This window comes from Vitis vinifera, chromosome 16, assembly GCF_030704535.1.
Source record: "Vitis vinifera cultivar Pinot Noir 40024 chromosome 16, ASM3070453v1".
NCBI lineage: Eukaryota > Viridiplantae > Streptophyta > Magnoliopsida > Vitales > Vitaceae > Vitis > Vitis vinifera.
In genome coordinates, this window is record NC_081820.1 from 20,870,168 (window position 1) to 20,883,647 (window position 13,480).

At 31.0% G+C, this 13,480-nt stretch overlaps 2 protein-coding genes across 2 annotated transcripts; both read left to right on the top strand.

The window, feature by feature from the left end:
- The first annotated feature begins 1,351 nt into the window (after nt 1-1,351).
- LOC100253786 (cytochrome P450 87A3) lies at nt 1,352-3,800 on the top strand. Its single transcript, XM_002274296.5, has 9 exons — nt 1,352-1,557; nt 1,699-2,023; nt 2,114-2,263; nt 2,333-2,584; nt 2,681-2,770; nt 2,863-2,941; nt 3,030-3,136; nt 3,350-3,477; nt 3,641-3,800. The coding sequence occupies exons 1-9, from the start codon at nt 1,352-1,354 to the stop codon at nt 3,759-3,761; spliced, it is 1,458 nt and encodes a 485-aa protein (XP_002274332.4). The 3' UTR covers nt 3,762-3,800.
- Nucleotides 3,801-8,952: 5,152 nt separating this feature from the next.
- LOC100258933 (cytochrome P450 87A3) lies at nt 8,953-12,876 on the top strand. Its single transcript, XM_010664208.3, has 9 exons — nt 8,953-9,173; nt 9,266-9,590; nt 9,780-9,929; nt 10,028-10,279; nt 10,380-10,469; nt 10,569-10,647; nt 10,738-10,844; nt 12,070-12,197; nt 12,342-12,876. Exons 1-9 carry the CDS (start codon nt 8,965-8,967, stop codon nt 12,439-12,441), a joined length of 1,440 nt encoding a protein of 479 aa, XP_010662510.1. The 5' UTR covers nt 8,953-8,964; the 3' UTR covers nt 12,442-12,876.
- The last annotated feature ends 604 nt before the right edge of the window (nt 12,877-13,480 follow it).

The following is a 13,480-nucleotide window of genomic DNA, read 5'->3' on the forward strand; positions in this document are numbered from 1 at the left end:
CACAACAAAATATCCACTCAAAGTATTTAAATTGATCACGGTATAAAAAAGACTATGACACTGAAATTTGTAAAATGAAAATTTTTAACACAAATCTTACCTCATGCCCCATGAACTTTTAATCTTGGAAGCTCAGTTTCCAGATTTATCAAATAATTAAGTTGTGACTTTAGTGCAACACTTCAAATAAATATTGGTGACACAGAGAAAACAAAATTGGTATCACCTGACTCTGAAATGATGGCTTCTGGATATATATATATATCCAATGAAAGTATTTAAATTGATCACTGTATAAAAAAGACTAAGACACTGAAATCTATCAAATGGAAATTATAACACAAATCTTACCTCATGCCCATGAACTTTTGATGCTAGAAGCTCAGCTTCCAGTGTCTTATCAAATAATTAAGTTGTAACTTTAGTGCAACACTTCAAATAAAATATTGGTGGCGTAGAGAAAACAAAATTGGTATTGCCTGACTCTAAAAATGATGGCTTTTGATTAACTCCTTCATATATATATTCAATGAAAATATTTAAATTGATCACTGTATAAAAAAGACTATGACCTGTAAAATGGACAATTTTAACACAAATCATACCTCATGCCCAAGAACTTTTGATGCTGGAAGCTTAGCTTCCAGTGTCTTATCAAATGATTAAGTTGTGACTTCAGTGCAACACTTCAAGTAAATATTGGTGGCGTAGAGAAAACAAAATTGGTATCACTTGACTCTAAAAATGATGGTTTTTGGTTAACTCCTTTATACATACATACATACATACATACATATATATATATATATATATATATATATATATATATATGTCCGATGAATGTATTTAAATTGATCATTGTATAAAAAAGACTACGACACTGAAATCTATAAGATGAAAAATTTTAACACAAATCTTACCTCATGCTCATGAACTTTTGATGTTGGAAGCTCAGCTTCCAGTGTCTTATCAAATAATCAAGTTGTGACTTTAGTGCAACACTTCAAATAAATATTGGTGGCGTAGTGAAAACAAAATTGGTATTACCTGACTATATATATATTTAATGAAAGTATTTAAATTGATCACTATATAAAAAAGACTACAACACTGAAATCTGTAAAATGGAAAATTTTAACACAAATCTTACCACATGCCCATGAACTGTTGATGCTGAAAGCTCAACCTCCGGTGTCTTTAGTGCAACACTTCAAATAAATATTGGTGGGGTAGAGAAAACAAAATTGGTATCACCTCACTGAAAATGATGGCTTTTGGTAAACTCCTTTATACATGTATACCTGAACCAGACCAGCTATTGCTCATAGAAGAGTCTTCCTAGATCCCAAAGATGGGATATCTGTGGTATGCTTTTGCTTTCACAGCGACCTTACTTGTATGTATTACACATTGGGTTTACAGTTTTAGGAAGCCCAAGTTCAATGGAAAGCTCCCTCCGGGTTCAATGGGCTTGCCAATTCTCGGAGAGACTCTTCAGTTCTTTGCTCCCAATACCGCTCTAGATGTCGCACCTTTCATCAGAGAGAGAATGAACAGGTAATTAAGCTAAAGGCTCTACTTAGGCAAATTAATGAATCCTTGCTTAAATATAGTCTGCTTGTACAAGGATCACTTGTTTCATACTAGCAGAACCATAATACTATTCATCTTAAAGCATAGTGCATGATTTGTTGTCAGGTACGGGCCATTGTTCCGAACAAGTCTGGTGGGCTGGCCACTTGTTATTTCCACTGACCCAGACCTCAGCCGCTTCATCCTCCAACAGGAGGGGAAGCTGGTTCACAGCTGGTACACAGAAAGTTTTGACAATGTGGTAGGCAAGCAGAATGTGCTTTCAGCTAAAGGGGCTATGCACAAGTGCCTCAGAAACTTGATTTTGAATCAATTTGGCTCTGAAAGCCTAAAAACAAGGTTTCTTACTCAAGTTGAAGAGTTGGTGCTGAAACATCTGCAGTTGTGGTCTAACTGTACCTCTGTGGAGTTGAAAGAAGCCATTGCTTCTGTAAGTTTTCTCAGTTTCCAAACTCTTCTGCGTTATATTCAAGTACTCCTTACTACCCTAATTATAACAACTCTTTGATTTAATTTACAGATGATATTTGGGTTTACTGCTAAAAAGCTGTTTGACTATGATGAGTCAAGGACCCCAGAGAAGCTGAGAGAGAACTACGCTGCTTTTCTCGATGGTTTGATCTCATTCCCTCTGAAAATCCCTGGAACTTCTTATTGGAAATGTCTACAGGTAAAGCTGACTATAGTCTGATCTTGTTTATACCCTTATCGAACAAACTTTAACCTCAAATTATGTTAGGGTCGTAAAAGGGCAATGAAAACAATAAGAAATATGTTGGATGAGAGGCGTGCATCACCTGAAAGGGAAGACAAAGATTACATTGATTTTGTCCTAGAAGAGATGCAGAAGGATCAAACCATCCTAACCGAGGAAATCGTTTTGGATTTACTCTTTGCACTTCCTTTTGCTACTTATGAAACCACTTCCTCGGCTCTTGTATTAGCCATTCAGTATCTTGGTAGCCATCCTTCAGCATTAGCAGAGATAACAGTAAGTAACACTATATTTTGAAGCTTTTAATTGATACTAATTAATCCTCTTTTCTTTTCCCATCACCAAATTTTTGGTTCATTTTTCTACTTGCAGAAAGAGCACGAGTCAATTCTAAGGAGCAGAGAAAGAGTGGATTCTGGAATCACATGGAATGAGTATAAATCCATGAATTTCACGATGATGGCAAGTCCAAAGAATTTTCTTGTTCTATGAAGAAAAATAAATTATTCATGGGAATCTAGTTTCATAGTTTGTGCTGTGAATTTGCATTGCAGGTTATCAATGAAACTGTTAGACTTGGAAATATCGTCCCTGGAATTTTCAGGAAAGTGGCAAAAGACATTGAAATAAAGGGTATGTTTCGGCCGGCCCTCTACACTGTAATCTTTGACCTTACATCTTGGACACATTTTGAAGTGAATTGTATATGCATTGTATATAGGGTATACAATTCCAGCAGGGTGGATGGTTATGATCTCCCCTCCAGCTGTCCATTTCAACCCCACTCTGTACAAGGACCCCCTTGTCTTCAATCCATGGCGATGGCAGGTATACTATCAGTTCAGAGCCCATCATTTGATACTATTAGGTTGAACCCACATTAATAAACGGGAATGTATTGATTTCTCATTCTCTATTCCAGGACTCCAAAGATGGCCTTAGTGATATCCATCTGGAGGAGAGTCCGATGAAAATTGCTTGAGTATAGTATTTAAATGCCATTCCTAACAATTAGTTGTTTATTGCTAAAACAAACAACAGTGCCAAGAACCAAATGCAGGGTCAAGAAATTTCATGGGCTTTGGTGGAGGAATAAGACAATGTGTGGGAGCTGAGTTTGTGAAACTTCAAATGGCCATTTTTCTCCACCATCTGCTTACAAAATACAGGTACTTAATCATACAACACTAGATTGTTCACTCATGGTTGAGGCACGCACGCACCTGAGTAATTTGGGTCACTCACTTTGTGCTTAATTACCTAGAGTTGTTGCATCAATACAAACATTATATTGTAATAATACTAACATGGTGAGTTTATCCATCTATTCAGGTGGACAGTGATCAAGGGAGGAGACACCGTTTGGAAGCCAGGACTTGTGTTTCCAAAAGGTTTTCACGTTCAAATATCTGAGAGAACCAAGTTGTATGAAGATAGTCCCATGGAAACATAAATATATAGTAGCTAGAATCACTCAAATATGAGTATTCCAAAGTATATCATGGTCATGAAAATGTAAGAATAATTGGCTCATGTCCCAGCCAAATGTATTGGTTTCAATATGCTCAATGTTATTGCCTCTGAATTCTTCATAAAAAATTATTTCTTTCCAAATTAAGGTAAGTGATACTAAAGAATGGAATCGATATATAGGAAAGTTTCAGCTCCTCATTTACTATTAATGTCAGTACAAATATAGAGTATAGATCACTATACTTTCATACCTACCTTTAATACCCTTTTTTTAGAAGATTGTGATTTCTCATCTAAATAGGATTATTATTTTAATTTTGTAAAGTTTTCGTGACGTTACAATATTTTTTTAAATAGAAATACTTAAAAACTTAATAATTTTATTTCATTTTTTACTAATTTTTTTTATTAAACAATTAAAAATTATATAATATTTAATAATTAAAAATATATAACATTTAACTTTATGACTTAATTGCCCACATACTTTGCACATGAACCTAGTATATATATAAACATGGAATGGTTGTTAATCTAAAACTTTCTGAATAAATAACTTTGACAAAATATATTTAGTATTAAAAATAGTAAAAGCAATTTTGTTTACTATTCCGAATAAATAACTTTGACAAAATATATTTAGTATTAAAAATAGTAAAAGCAATTTTGTTTACTATTGGGAATATTGGATTACTCTATTCTCTATCCTAAAATTAGGTTAGGTACATGAAATTCTCTTGCGAAAAAATATGCATCTAAAACAATTTTAGGTTCTAGAAAACAAGATTTGAGAACTTAGATCTAGATATTCCTAAATCCAATCTTTACGGTGAAGATTGTTGTAAAATAATTCAAAAGTCAAATATGATCTCAACCTACAATCTTCCGTCTGATTACTCAACCTCAAAGTTTGACACTCATCATCGAATAATTTTGTATATAGGGTTCCTACTTGGTTTAAGTAACTTGAGTTCATCTAAAGATTAGGTCGCTTAATTTAACCCAAAAAAAATTCTAATTGATTAATTAACCTAATAAGACATACTCCAATTAATTAATTAACCTAACAAGACTCCAATTAATCAATTGACTTATTTCAAAGATACCATTCATTGATTCCTATGCAACCTTACACAATTACCAAAACTCCTTTATATACATAAGTGAACAAAGAGTTAATTCAACCTTTATAAATTGTGTCATCAAGATATATAAGTTCGAACGAGAACCATTAGGGCACATAAGACAATACCGGTTCCCTTATAATCCAATTTTGAAGTTGACTCATCATTCAACAATAGTGAGTCAACTACACTCCAATACTATATGTATATTACAACAACACAAAGTGTTTAGGTGCATGACCAACTATCCGTTGTATATAGTTTTTTCATAAATTGGTATTTGTAATCTAATAAGATGAAAACTATTAGCCTCTCAAAGTTACCTTTATTATCCTTGAGTTACAAATCAGACTATTATGAGAACAATTAATATGTCCTAGCTCACAAAAAGCTTATGTCAAGTTCTAATTAAGGAACCACTATGATCATAGTTTGCCTTAACACACGTCCATAGAATCGCCTAAGGGAAAACGCTATCTCAAAGTCTATAGGATATCATAGTATTTCTATTGAGAATACTAATTGCTATCAACTTTCATTAACAATGACCAAATTTATAGGGAATATATAATCTCTTTAGGATTTCACCCGTAAATCAAAATCACTATTAACTTTGACATAAGTTCAATATTCTCTTAAGATTAAGAGACAATGCAACATAGTACTTTGATGAAATCATAATAACCCAATAATCTTACATCATGACTTATGGTAAGTTTTGTTCAATGTATAACCATATACACTAATACATTCACCATAAAAAACTCATCATGATGGTTAAAACCATCTATTCCTCTAATTAGAAAGTAATGTATTACAACCTCAAATAAATTGCCTATAAACAAATCATCTATTTGTTAAGAACTCAAGACTCGTATCTTCTATGCAACCAAGTCATGAACAATGCAAAAAATGTAGGTCAAAATGCTTATAAGGTATAATCCATAAAACAAAAATAAATAAAAATGTAACTAGAACTTTATTAAATAAATAATAAATTTTGAATTTATTACATCATGTCATATTTTTAAGAGATTTATCCTAATGTTTGCAACTTATTACATGAAAGCAATTAAAATTCTCTATTTAAGGTGTTGTTATTCATGTGAAATTGGTATATTAAAAGGAAAATATTTTCATTTGAAACCAACCCTTTTTAATTATTTATTTATTTATTTTATTATTTTTATTATTATTATTATTATTATTATTAAATATTTATCATGATAAATATTTGGGTTTCATTTGAAATCAACATTATTATTATTACTCAAGGACCTCCTCAGTAGTTGAAGAAGTTCAGGGAGCTTCTTTACACGTAGCTGCTAAAGTAATTTATAGTGAATTGATTCAAGATAAATAATCCATAAAACAAAAATAAATAAAAATGTAAATAAAAATGTAACTAAAACTTTATTAAATAAATAATAAATTCTGAATTTATTACATCATGTCATATTTTTAAGAGATTTATCCTAATGTTTGCAACTTATTATATTAAAGCAATTAAAATTCTCTATTTAAGGTGTTGTTATTCATGTGAAATTGGTATATTAAAAGGAAAATATATTAAAAGGAAAATATTTATCATGATAAATATCTCTCAAATGTGGGGTTTTATTTGAAACCAACCCTTTTTAATTAATTAATTATTTATTTATTTATTTATTTATTTATTTATTATTATTATTATTATTATTATTATTATTATTATTATTATTATTATTATTATTACTCAAGGACACCAACCCTTTTTAATTAATTAATTATTTATTTATTTATTTATTTATTTATTATTATTATTATTATTATTATTATTATTATTATTATTATTATTATTATTACTCAAGGACCTCCTCAATAGTTGAAGAAGTTCAGGGAGCTTCTTTACACGTAGCTGCTGATGTAATTTATAGTGAATTGATTCAAGATATATTTCTCACTTATTTTTCAGATTATAAAACTAATTGCTCTATATTTTACTATAAATATGAATCATACTATTTTTAATAATAAATAAATATTTATAATAATCACATATTAATAATATTAGTATTAATTATTATTATTTGATCCTTTAACCATTATTTCCATAATTATATTGAAATTTGAATTGGAAAAGTGATTATATTAGGGACTATTGTTGAACCATAATTGAAATGTGATGTCAACATAATATTAAAATAAAAAATAATAATAATAAGTCAAAATTCTATCTTCTAAGTATATTTATTTTGAGTCATTTGATGTGCAAGATTATATCTTGTCCATCCATTTTAAATTTGAAAAAAAAAACTTTTAGTTGAATAAATAATATCTTTTAATTGTTTTTTTTATTATTTTTACTTATTTTTTTAGGATTATTTTAAAAAATAATTATATAAATATATAGAATAATTAAAAATAAAACACTAAATATAAAAATGATTTTTAAAATATATTTAAAAAATATTAAAAATATGTTAAAAATATTTTAGGTTTCAAATAAAATTTTATCTACAAGAATAAAAAAAAAATAGTTAATGGGCCCTTAAATTTCAGCTTTTTTTATTTTTTATTTTTTTTATCATCTTATGATTTTAACCTAACGTGGCATAAATGTTTATCTAAATGTTTCATTCCTATATTTAATCATAAGCATATTAGGTAAGCAGCTGTCCTTTTATATTTTATTACTTTAATGACGTGGCATAAATATTTATTTATATTTTTCATATATTTAATCATAAGCATCTTATGCTGTCATCCTACCTCGACGCTAAAAACAAAAATAATAATACAAAAATTGAATGCGGTTCTACCCATAACTTGAAAAACTTAAAAAAATAAATAAAATAATCTGCAAAACATGGAAAAGTTAATGATACCGCCGAATGGGTCCCGCCTCTATAAAGAAAAAGGAAATTTGAATGAGGATTTCAAAAACAGCTACTCATTGACTTCCAACTTTTTTTTAGGTTATATATGACGTGGAGTCTTAAATTAAGAAGAAGAGTGTCGGTGAAGTTAGAGAAAATAAAATTAAGGGCCTACATGGGATCCTTTTTAAAAAATAATAATTTTGAGTATTTTTTTCATCATTTTTTATATTTATATAATTATTTTAAAAATAATAAAATAGGTAATAGGATCCAAGCAATTCAACTATATTTGATTTTCAGTCTTTCGATCAACTAATACAATGATGAAAATATCGATAATTATAAATATATCGGTATTTCGATTTTATGGATATATCGGATATATCAAAGATATATCGACGGATATTTTGAAAAAAAATATTGATTGATGTAAAATTGATCAAAATCTAAAAAAATATATATATATAAGAAAAACTTCATAAAAATGTAATTAGAAATATAATATATATTTTAAAGTAGTTTTATTAAAGAATTTTATATATGTATAATATGATTTATTATATTTAATAATAATATCTATGTATCGATCAAAATATGAATTTTATAAGTATATATTTATTATTAAATTACATTAAATATTTTTTCATAATAATATTATGATATTTGATTATTATATGTTTAATTTTAAAATATATATTAATATTAAAATTATGATGTATTTAATTCAATTGTATTAAATAATATAAAATAAATTGTGATATAAGTATAATTTTTTAATATTTAATTAATCTATTAATGATATTAAAAACACTTTGAAGAAAATTATCATGATAATTTGTATGTTTTTTTGTAATCAATTGAAAAGAAAATTGTATTTAATTATAGAATAATTATAATTAATTTATTCTTTAAAAATATTCTTATAATATTTTCTACGATGACAGTAAATATAAACGTTAATATAATTAATAAAGGGCAAACTTGCTATAATGGTTAGGTGAGTTGAACCTTTTCTTTGGGGTTTGAGTCCACGTTGACCATCCGGCATATGGAAAAATGTCGGGAATATATCCGAAAATTTTCATCCATGAGCTAACCAAAGTCAATGAGAACCATCCGCCTTGATGAGCCTCAGCCTCCCTCTTTCCTTCTGTTATAAGTATGCCTGAATCCAATCCAGCTCCTTTTCAAATAAGAGATGGAATATTTGGGGTATGTGTTTGTAGGAATAGTGACTCTTTTGCTTGTATGCATTCCACATTGGCTTCGCAGTTGGAGGAAGCCCCAGTGCAATGGAAAGCTCCCACCAGGTTCAATGGGATGGCCAATTCTTGGAGAGACCCTTCAGTTTTCGACTCCTTATACTAACCGCGGTGTCTCGCCTTTCATCAGAAAGAGAATGGACAGGTAAGTTAAGGGCTCTGCTGGGTACCAAGGAAAGTTACCAGGGAAATGATTCAAGTGTACTAAGTATTAATCAACCTTTCTTCATCTCTCAGGTATGGGCCATTGTTCCGGACAAAACTGCTGGGGTGGCCATTTGTTATTTCAGCTGATCCAGACGTGAGCCGCTTCGTCCTCCAACAAGAAGGGAAATTGTTTCACTGCTGGTACATGGAAAGCTTTGACAATCTCTTCGGCCCACAGAATGTGCTTTCATCACAAGGGGCTCTGCACAAGTGCTTAAGAAGCCTGATTTTGAGTCAATTTGGGTCCGAAAGCCTAAGAACTAGGGTTCTTTCTCAAGTTGAAGAGTTGGTGCTGAAAAAACTGCAGTTGTGGTCCAACCATACCTCTGTGGATCTGAAAGAGGGCATTACTTCGGTATGTCAACTCATGTCTCAGAAACTATTAGGTTATATATGCTTGATTACCCACCGAAAATTTGGAGGAAAATAAAAATATATATATATTTAAATCAATAAATTATTTTTCAAAAAATATCCACGAAAATACCATTCCTAAAGAAGTATGCATGTCCTAATTATAACAACTCTTTGATTTAATTCACAGATGATGTTTGATTTTACCGCTAAAATGATTTGCAATTACGATGAGTCGAAGACACCAGAGAAGCTGAGAGAGAACTATTCTGCTTTTCTCAGTGGTTTGATCTCCTTCCCTCTGAACATTCCTGGAACTTCTTACTGGAAATGCCTAAAGGTAACATGTTCAGTACCTCAAGGAACTACATTAGGACTCAAATTAAAATCGTTTGGGCTTTTATCTATTGATCGATCTTCAACCTCCGATTACATTAGGGTCGTGAAAGGGCAAGGAAAACACTAAGGAATAGGTTGCTTGAGAGGCTAGCATCCCCGGAAAGGGAGCACAAGGATATCATGGATTTTATTATACAGGAAATGAAGAAGGATGACACTATCCTAACTGAGGAAATCGCTGTGGATTTACTCTTTGGGCTTCCTTTTGGTGCTAATGAAACCACTTCCTCTACTCTTATATTAGCCGTTCAATATCTTGGTAGTCATCCTTCGGCATTAGCAGAGATAACAGTAAGCAATAATTAACACTACATTTTGAAGATTTTCACTACCACTGAACTTCTTCATTGTGCCTATCACCACTTTTGTTGCTTCATTTTTCGACTTGCAGAGAGAGCATGAGTCGATTCTAAGGAACCGAAAACAAAAGGACTCTGGAATCACATGGGAAGAGTATAAATCCATGAGCTTTACCATGATGGTAAGTCAACAGAATCAGTCTGTTTTATTAAGAAAAAAAAAATAGAAAGTTGGTGAGAATCTAGCTTCATTGTTTCAGTGTTGCGAAATTTCATTGCAGGTTGTCAATGAAACTGTTAGGATGGGAAGTATTCTCCCTTCAATTTTCAGGAAAGTGGACAAAGATATTGAAATAAAGGGTACGGTTTGGATCGATTAAATTGTACTAATGTTTCAACTTATAGATTAATTGGACACATTTTGAATTGAAGTGCACATGCATTGAGTAGGGTACACGATTCCAGCTGGGTGGATGGTTCTGGTCTCTCCTCCAGCAGCCCATTTCAACCCCAATGTACACAAGGATCCCCATGTCTTCAACCCATGGCGATGGCAGGTATAGTTATCTGCATGTGTTCCATTAAGAATAGGTTTTTTCAATTTATCATTTCATACTATTTGTGATACTTATTTGGAGAAGAGTTAAAAAAAAAAAAAAAAAAAAAAATGACATGAGTTTAGCATTTAAGGTCCTGGTAATTTTTCTTGAAATCACTTTTCCATGTATTTTTTAAAATAGTTTTCTATTCTTTAAAAGAGAAAATGGTATTTCAACTTAGAAAAAAGGGTTCGACAAACTTTTAACAAAAACCCAAGTATTTGAAAATTTGTTGCAAATCAAATTTTTTCTATTACATATTTTTCAATGTTTTTAGAATCGGATTGGTCATTAAACCGGAAAAGTTATCAATTCACGATTCACTAGTTGGATCGACGGTCGAACCAATAATGTCATAAATATATAATTTATAAATTATTAAAATTTTAAATAATTATAAAAATAAAACTAATAATTTATATATTATTTAAAAATTAAAATTTTATTTCAAAATAAAAAAATTAGTTTCAAATTAGAAATTTAAATTAAAATCATAATTTTAATTTAAAATTTAAAATTTTAATATTCATTTTTAAATAAAAAAACTTATTTTAAAATCAAAAATTTATTTAAAATTGTAATGTTTTCATTAATTTAAATTAAAATCATAAGTTTTAAACGTCATGAAGTAAAAAAATAATAAATATAATAATAATAATAATAATAATAATGAGATGAGGTAAAAAATAATTTAAAAAAAATATGGAAGAAAGGAGGAGAGGAGCGGGCAAAAAGGGGAAGAGTTTTTGGGGTTTCGGTGGGGTCGCGAGGGGTTCCGACGGGGTTGTGGGGACGCAGGGTTTCCAATGCGGGGGGTGGCTTCGCGGGGGGGTGGGGTTCCTACCGATGGGGGATGGTAGGGGGGACCTTTTCTAGCAAGGTCGAGTTCGCCAGTCGGATCATTGGTTTAACGACCTAATTCCGATATGACCATTTTTTGGTCCGATTTTTAAAACCATGATATTTTCCGTTATTTTCTAAAAAAGTGCTCCAAGTAATATTTGAAAATATAAAGCATACTTTAAAAAATTTTATATTGTATATAAATATGCAATACCATGATCGAAAATAAATGGAGAAAACAATTTTTTATATTTGAGGTTGTAAATATAATTTCATTCATGAAAACAATTGAGAACTCGAGACATTCCTAACAATTGGTTCTTTACTACCAAAACAACAGGGTCAAGAACCGACTTCAGGTTCGAATGCTTTGATGGGTTTTGGTGGAGGAATCAAACTTTGTGCGGGAGTTGACTTTGCCAAACTTGAAATCGCCATTTTCCTACACCATCTGGTCACAAAATACAGGTAATATACTGTTTACACATGGTTGAGGCATGTAATTAGTCAATTAATTGATTCACTGATTTGCTCCTTAATCACCTTCATGTTGTTGCATCTTAATCATAATCCAAGTCGTACTAACATATGATGAATTATCCGTTAAATTAGGTGGGAGGTGATCAAGGGAGGAGAAGTTGTTTGGCGGCAGTCAACTGGACCCATTTTTCCAAACGGTTTTCACGTTCGAATATCTGAGAAAACTAAGTGAAGATGGTCCTATGGAAGCATAAATAACTAGAATATAATCACTTGAATAAGAGTATTTCAGCATGTGTTCCCAAATAATACACTTGTGGTCATTGGTCATCGTGGGTTTGAACTTTTGTATCTCCATTATGGTGGGAACTGTCTTACCTTGAAAAACAAAGTCTAACATGAAGGTTGTCTATTTATATCATTGTTTTCCATAGACTAAAAGCAATGTTAGGTGTAGAGGCTCTCTATTTCCATCATTGTCATCATGCCCTTCATGAGGTTGGTGCAGGGAGAGATTACTTAGGTCCTGTGTTACATGATGGTATGCTCCAGAGTCTCCAGCATGGCGGAAAGATTGGAGCTAGTGATGGCATTGTCATCGATAATGGTACAGGACCTAATATTTCTCACATTGGCTCCTCCACTCTCTGTACTCCTACTATTTCATTTTTTCTCTATGTCTTGTGTATTTCTTCCATTCAACAAAACTTAACTTTAGTTTCTCTAGTTTGTCATTCTGATAAAACTTTTGTTGAATTTTTCCTTCATTTTTTATTGTGAAGGATCTCATCACAGGGGTAATTCTTGCTCGAGGTTAGAGCAAGAATAATGTGTACGAATGGCCCAGCTTAGGAGACACTCTATTCGTAGCCAAACAAGCCCTAATAGGCATGAAGACTTCCCTTGCTGGTTGGCGTGATCCTCTTGGACATATAGCATCCATAGTTCTAAACTTTCTAGTATCTCAACATAATCTAGTACTAGTTAATAGTTCTTTGTTTGCCTTGTGCTATGTGATAAGAGTCATCGACTTCCCTTTAGTATCTCTACTCTTCAAAGTCATGGCCTTTTAGACCTTCTTTACACTGATGTGTGGGGATCATCTTCCGTAGTTGCAATGAAAGGGTTTCTCATTATGTCATTTTTACAGACCACTTTACAAAATATTCTTGGTTTTTTCCTTGTAAAAAAAAAAAAATTTAACGTGCTTTCCATTTTCTCAAAGCTCAAAATTATGGTGGAAAAATATTTCAATACCTCTATTACCATGA